The 7,781-nt window shown below is 46.4% G+C and overlaps 1 protein-coding gene across 1 annotated transcript; it reads left to right on the forward strand.

Moving 5' to 3' along the window:
- Positions 1-1,422: 1,422 nt before the first annotated feature.
- On the forward strand, positions 1,423-6,540 carry ING2 (inhibitor of growth family member 2). The gene is given in 3 exon segments (XM_005483831.4): positions 1,423-1,611; positions 1,613-1,976; positions 5,257-6,540. Coding segments are annotated over 3 exon segments (1,224 nt in total). The 3' UTR covers positions 5,928-6,540.
- The last annotated feature ends 1,241 nt before the right edge of the window (positions 6,541-7,781 follow it).

The following is a 7,781-nucleotide window of genomic DNA, read 5'->3' on the forward strand; positions in this document are numbered from 1 at the left end:
CCCAAACAGTTGGTTTTACAGGTGTTACACTGTAAATTAAAACTGTTCAACTGTTCATTTTAAGATGAAGGCGCCCTCTTCAGAACATGAACACTCAGAATTACAGACTTCCTGTTTTTTGGCCAGAGTGACATCAGTGTAGTGAAGAATGTTTTGAAAGTACTGTCTACAACTTTTTCATTCATTTTTATGACCTTGCCAACACATTGCTGACTGGGCAAAGCTGACTGACTGCAGCTACAATTACTCAACAGCTTGGACACAGACATATGAAAATCCCTGCCCTGTAGAACATCTGCCTACAGCTGTGAGACTTGGAAGTTAGGAATGTTTAAATAGTTCTGTGAACTAGGGTCTTAAGAAAATAACACTTGCAGACTGCCATCATGTGAGATATTAATTTTCTTGTAGGAGTAGCCATGGAGCTATTTGGCACAAACCACACAAAGAGAGAATCCCAGGAAAAAGGAGTCTAGATGGGATCCTTGGGAGGCCACCAAAGCAGAGCCAGCTTCACAGCCAGATCAGGTCGTGTAAGGCCTCATCCAAGCTTGAAAAATATCCAAGGATGGAGATTATGAAACTTCTCTGTGCAACCTGTGCTGCAGCTTCAGCACTACTCCAGATCTTGCCATCCCGAAATGCTATCTACAAAATTACTATGGGTACTCTTTTAGTGCTGGCTACTCAACTCGAGGTAGGAATGTAAGACAGAAGAGAGTCTGGGGATTTGAATTTGCTTCTTTTCAATTTTATTCCTGAATTCAATCATCTCTGATTGTCTTTTTGTTTGGTTGTTTTTTGCTACTTTTACCATGTGCATTTTCCCCTGATATCTTTTTGGATGCCTAAAGTATAAATGAAACAATGCAAAATATACAGGTCTCCTCGGGGTGTTTGAAGACTCAGCAAAATGAATTTTTTTTTCCTGATGCTTACCAATTATTATTCATGTAGTAAAGACCTGAAAAATGCCTCAAAGAGAAGTGGAGATGAATCTCGACATTTTAGCATATAGTCAAAAAGCATAATTTAGCTTTTGTTTCCTACTATAATTATTGTGGCCAAGATTTGATACAAATTCTACAACGGGCATGGGAAAGACAGGATACTGTGTCAAATTTTCGAGATTTGCTGTTCGGCGAGTGGCGTTGAAAAGGCCAAAGTTCGTTGATACCTTATTTAAAATACTCTTGAAATTATTTCTCAGGATAAAACTGTCACTCAGCTCCCTAAATATTAGCTCATCCCGAATCCTCTTTGCTCTCCGTTGAAGACAGATCAGGCCGCTCGCTGCGGCAGGACCGGGATCGCGGCTCGGGGGCGGCCCCGCCGGGCGCGGAAGCGCCGGAGCCTCCGGGCGCCTTTAGGGGAGGCCCCGCCCCCCGCGCGCGCTCCCGCCCCTCGCCGCGCGCCGGGCCAATGGGAGCGCGCGCCCGGGGAAGGCGGGAGAATGCGAACCCCTGGCAGCGCCGCCGGCCGCGCCTTATAAGGGCAGGGCCTCGCGCATGCGCGCTCCGGGCAGGGGCGGGGGCGCTGAGCGGGGGTTTTGCTCCGGCGGCGGCACCACGGGAAGGGGCGCGGGACCCCGCGGAGGGGCGGCCGCAGCCGCCCGGCCCAGCCCGGCCCGGCCCGGCGAGAGCTCACCGCCCCCCGGGCGCGGCCGCCCCAGGGCAACGGGGCGGCGGCAGGAGGAGGAGGAGGAGAAGAAGACGGAGAAGGGAGCGGGGCCGCCGCAAGGACCCCGTGCCCGGTGCGGGCGGCGCGGCGGCGGCGGCGGCGGCGGATGTGCTGCTGGCGCGGGGGGATGATGCTGGCGGGGCCACAGCTGGTGGCGGGGCCGGCGGCGCCGGGCGGGGAGCGGGCCCGGCTGCTCTCGCTCTACGTGCAGGACTACCTGGAGTGCGTGGAGTCCCTGCCGCTGGACATCCAGCGCAACGCCTCGCTGCTGCGGGAGATGGACACGCAGTGCCAAGGTGGGCGCCGCCGCGGGACACCGGGCGGCGGGGAAAAGGGGAAAGGGGACGGCCTCCACCCGCCGCACATGCGCCCGGTGCGGAGGAGCCGGGGCCGGGGTGAGACCTGCTGGGGCCCCGCGGGGCTGAGCCTGCGGGGACGCGGGGCTCCCGGCGCCCGGCGGGTCCCGGGGAAGGCCGCCCCGCCTCGGGGCCGCGCTGCCCGTCACTAGGCCCTGGCTCCGCCGTTTGGGGTCCTTTCCGCCCCGCCGGGCTGCCCTGCTGCCCGAACCGGCGGCGCTGCCGCCGGAGGTGCGGTCCGGAAATCGGCCTCCCAGCAGCTCCTCCCGCCGTGCGGAGCCGGGGGGCGGCGTCCCGGCGGAGCCCAGCGCCCGTCCCACGGTAGACCGCACGCACGGTGGGGGCGGGGATACATAAAGCGCCGACAGCGTTCCCTTGGGTCGTGGAGGGAGACTGCGGAGCGGGAAGTTGCCCTGAACCTCACCCGAAGGCTGCTGCGGGAGGCAGGTTCAGTGCCGATGGAAGTCCTTGCGCCCCGCGGAGTTTGCGGGGCACGGCAGCTGCCAGCCGGCCCTGCCATGCGGCAGGGATTTGATCCCGGGCAGTCGGCACCGGAGCCGCATCTCCCTCCTTCGGCGTGGGCAGGAGGGACCATGGGGACCGGCAAGGCCTCTCAAATGCTGAAGGGCCACCTCAGGAGGCAGCTGTTGTGAAGGGATTCTTTCAATTATCTTTCTAATTACCCGAGCAAACACATAAGAACAGGCTTTTGTAAGTTGCCTGGGATTTTAAAGTTTAAATGGCATAGACTTGCCTGAAGCATTTTGAATTCCTAGTCCAGGCTGGCTCTTTACCTCCTGATCGATGGTGACTAGCCAGCAATCCTCAGATTTTAACAGATTAAATATTTTCTTTAGACTGTTTATTACTGACTGTTTATCCAGCCACCAATACTGGGTCATATAATAAATTTGTTGCTAGTTTTAATCAAAGCCTTCAACTGGTTTAAAACAACAACAACAAAACATCTTCAAAACCCTAAAAATGGGATAAAAATATTTTAGACCCAAGTCTAAAAATGTAACAGCAATGCTATATTATTTCAGCTAATTTAAAAGGTAATGGTGGTCTGTGGAGAAGGGAAAAAGTCACTCTTGTGCTTAGAAAACAAATCGTTTTAGCTTTTATTAGCTCCATCAAACTTAATCAGATTATCTGTAATGAACACTTGGCCCTGGTTAGGGTTGGGGGTTTTTTTGGGGTTTTTGTTTTGTGGTTTTGTTTTTTTTTTTAACAGAGGTTTCAGAGCCGTTTATTAGGGTATATGAATGCTTTGTCTAATCTTTGGGGATTCACAAGTAGTTTGGTAAACTTCCGTCTCTGTCAGTCCAAAACTTCTTTGCATTCTTTAGTGGATGTTGATCCCTGTAAAGTTCAGCATATCCTCACAGGCTGCATCCAGGCAATAACCGATGTAGGATGAATGTTGTTCTGTGTCACAGTATGAACGAGTGAACAGCTATTGTTTGTGAATGGTTCTCCATAGGGCATTCCCAATGTGGGAAATCTAGCTCATCTATCTGTACCTACACTCCTGCCTCCAAAAAAAGAAGTCTGGGTGGGAGATTGTGTGGTTGTACAATACTGTACTCTGGTTATGCCATTCTTGTTCAACAGCATACAAAGTACCCTACTCCATGCTTCTCAGGTGCTGAGAGTAAGGTTTTTAAAAATTTTATTTCTCTTGTCACTGCCAGAGGCAAGTGATGCAGCTGAAGGTGTAGTGAAATAAAGCTTATGGTTTAAATCGTAGCTGAAATGCTTATATTAAAATACAGAAAATACAGGTTGAGTTACTGGACAGGCCAGAGAAGTGATTTTTATATTACCATAGTGAAAATCTGGAACAGAACAAAATGCAGTTGGCTCCTGTTGTCATACACATTTCAGAATTTGTAGCAAAAAGCAGTTGTTCATGCTTAAGCTACTGTTCCAAGATATCAGCAGAGAAAGAAATATCACTAGGAATGATGTTGAGATAACAAGCTTGAATCAATTCACAACAGTGCAGACAAATTCTTTTAAAATGAAAGCAAATTATTTAAATGCAGGTCTTTAGGAAGAGGTAGATTGTACTGCATAACTTCTGCTTTAGAAGTAAATAGTTTAATACCATTTATAAACTATCTTACCTGTTCAAATAAAATCCTGGGTTCTTACTGACCTGTTGTGGTGTGATGACTGAACCAATACTGTACCTAACACTGTACATCAAGTTTCACTGCCAGCTCTTCTAATTATTTCCTTCCCCATTTGGAGTTTCTCTGTCCTTTATGTGTCGATCTAGTGTAACATTTGCCTTGAAAAAAGTAATTTTAAAATCCAGCAATACAGAACAGCAGAGTACAGATGAAGACTGATTTATAAGACGTTGATCTTATATTCGGGTTCATTCAACTTGCTTCTTAGAACTAAATTTAGTGAAAGATTCACAGCAACTCATGCAGTTATTTTGCGTGACTTGGAAGAGGGAAAGCTTGGGAATCAAACTGTGAGCCACTCATTTACTAGTTGCTTAAAAATACCCTATGATGCACTAAAGAGAAGGTCGCCTATTCTGAAAAGTTCAACCCTGATTTAAAATAATTTGTTTTGGCAATAGGGAAAGTATTTTGAGGGGTGTAAGTTGATTTTCATTCTGATTGTAAATTTGCTATTATGTAACTTCAGTTGTCATCTTCCTTTTATAACTGTGTCTACTTGAAAATGTAATGCCAAACCTTGAGATGAGTAAGAGGGGAGGGCAGAGGACCTGGATGAACTAATTCTGGAGTGTTATATATCATGATATACGACAATTCTATGAATTTCAGGATTCTTCGTGTGATAAAACAAGCAATTGCTTTGGTTTGCTGGACGAGTTTTGGAATTATTGTGGTAAGGACTCTTAGGAGAAACTCCTCCTGTTTCAAATGGAAGGAGGATCTGGATTATCCATGCCTTAACAACTACTGTGTCCCCTCTCTTGTATTATCCTTTCTTTTTCCAATGGCTAAAATAAGCTTGCTCTTTCTTTGAACATGAGAATATTTTCTTGCAACATATTGTGACCTTAAACACTGATTTGAGGACCACATGCACTTAAATGATATCTAGGGTATACTGTAATTAAAATTTGCAGTATTTCTCATCAGTTAGAAAAGGTTTTTGTTTTCTTGAGCATGTTTCATCTTGTGTAATTATTTTTATTTTATTTTATTTTATTATTTTTATTTTGTAGAAGCGCTAAAAGAAATAGATGATGTCTATGAAAAATACAAGTCAGAAAACGATCCTGTTCAGAAGAAACGCTTGCAGCAGCATCTTCAGCGTGCATTAATCAACAGTCAAGAACTTGGAGATGAAAAAATTCAAATAGTTACTCAGATGCTAGAACTGGTAGAGAACAGAGCCCGTCAAATGGAGACGCACTCTCAGTGTTTCCAAGAGCTGTCTGAGAACGAGAAGCCTCTAGAAAAGGCCAAGATGGAGTCGTGCCAGCCAGAGAGATCCTCACGCAGGCCTCGTCGGCAGCGCACCAGCGAGAGCCGCGACCTGTGCCACATAGCCAACGGCATCGATGACTGCGACGACCAGCCGCCCAAAGAGAAAAGATCCAAATCTTCCAAGAAGAAAAAACGCTCCAAAGCCAAACAGGAGAGAGAGGTTTCACCTGTAGAATTTGTAATTGATCCCAATGAACCAACTTACTGCTTATGCAGCCAAGTGTCTTATGGCGAAATGATAGGATGTGACAATGAACAGTGCCCTATTGAGTGGTTCCACTTTTCCTGTGTTGGACTGACGTACAAACCGAAGGGCAAGTGGTATTGCCCCAAGTGCAGAGGAGACAATGAGAAAACGATGGACAAATGTACTGACAAATCAAAAAAAGATAGGAGGTCGAGGTAGTGAAAGCAATTTATGTTTTAAAGAGTTGCTCCTTTTATATTAAAATGTTTCATTTCCACAGAACATTGTTTTAGGAAATGCATAAGACTATGCAATAATTTTTAATCTATAATATTAATATTAAAAACTGTTATACCTTCTGTGATCTTTAACTTTCTGCACTGAATAACCAAATAATTGAAACAGGGTGGCTTCAGACCTTTCACAGAAGACATTACAAGCAGATGACGTTTGGTTCCAATTTGCTTTGCTTTGCTTTGCTTTGCAAGGTATTTTAAAGAACCTTGTGAATCCTGAAATAATGGTGGTGGGAAAGATACTGAAGAACTTCTCATGTTATGGCAAAGGGGTTGAAAGGCCTCATATCTCTGCTGGCATCTTAACAACTGAGTTTGTTCTTTATCCCAAGTTTTACATTTTCAGTTTTTGTGTTAACATCACATGTTTGGAGTTAGGGGTTTTAAATTCAGCTGTAACTGTAAAAGTCTTCCGAGCTATAAGCAGACCTCTCCAGTGACTTTCATATGATCAGTATGTTATTGCAAGGAAGAAAATACCACTAATTTAAACTTTTCTTTTTTGCCAACATTAAACTCTTGTCTTTGTGACTATACTTGGGAGTCAGTTTTTGGGTATGATATAATTATGGTGTATACTCAGTTTTTCATAATAGGTTTTGTCAAGCATCCTCATGTGGTCTTTATCATTAAGCATGATCTCTCTATAAGCCTTGAAGTGGTAGGATCCCTTGAGAGGTGGGCATATTAACATTTCAGGGAACAGGAACTGGAAATGTGATGGAATCTTCATTATAATCCATCTGTAGAGAGCTGAATCATGACTGGTCTTCTCTGGGGTGTAAACTTTGCTCTTCCTCAAGCAGGATTTGTGTGTGCATGTGGCCAGACCTGGGTTTAGGCACAGCACCAAAATTCTTGCACTTGGGCAACTACCTTAAAAGTCTGAAGGCAGAAGCTTTCAATAAAAAGTTGAGATACAAACTAACAAAACATAAGCATGCATGGCACAGAGCCAATAGACAAATCCCAGCAGGTTTCTGACAGGTGATGTAAGAGCTTTGTCCTGAAGTATGCTGGTAGTATCTAAACACTACTTGGGTGGTAGTTAAAAGTGAACTTCCTCACCCCCATGCCTTAAAGGAGGTGGAAAAAAAGATGAGAACAGCTGTTGCTGCTCCTTTGCAACGGGAGATACTAATGGAGGGGTGAGTGGGTACCAAAGCTCAGTCCTAGGGTTCTTGCTCAGCAGTGCTCTTGAGACTGGAAGTGGGGTGGGCTTGGCAAGGCAGGCAGCAGCTCTGCAGGGCTGGCTGTGGGGTTACCTGAGGGTGGGCTGCAAGTGCTCAAAGTCCCTGGAGGTCCCTTGCTGCTAAGGTGTCCCTTGACAGTACAGAGAGAAAAGTGACACCGGCTCTGGCCAAGGCCGATTAGAAGCAGTTGTGCTGAGTTGAGAGCAGCCCGGAAGGCAGGCAATGAGCAGAAGGGAGCTGGGATGGATGAATGCCATCAGAACTTCCTGCATCTCCACTAGAAGGCTGTGCCAGCTGGGGCTCCGGGTGGAATGTGCAGAGCAGGGCACAAAGCCTCGGTGCTGTCAGACCAGGTGGCACAAATCTGCACAGCATGCTCAGCATTATAAGGTAAGTAACATACTAAGCCTGTTTCCTCAGGTGTGATCTGATTCCTTAGCAGGATGGAGCATTTGCAAGTAGTTAGCATGTACAAGGGGAGTGGAAAGGCAAATGTTTTAATTTTTGCTCTAAAACTGTAGGTTTATGAAGTGGAGCAGTGCTCCAGCAGGGAGATCTGTACCACAGTAAGCAAACAGCTCCTG

Source organism: Zonotrichia albicollis, chromosome 5, assembly GCF_047830755.1.
Source record: "Zonotrichia albicollis isolate bZonAlb1 chromosome 5, bZonAlb1.hap1, whole genome shotgun sequence".
NCBI classification, from domain to species: Eukaryota; Metazoa; Chordata; class Aves; order Passeriformes; family Passerellidae; genus Zonotrichia; species Zonotrichia albicollis.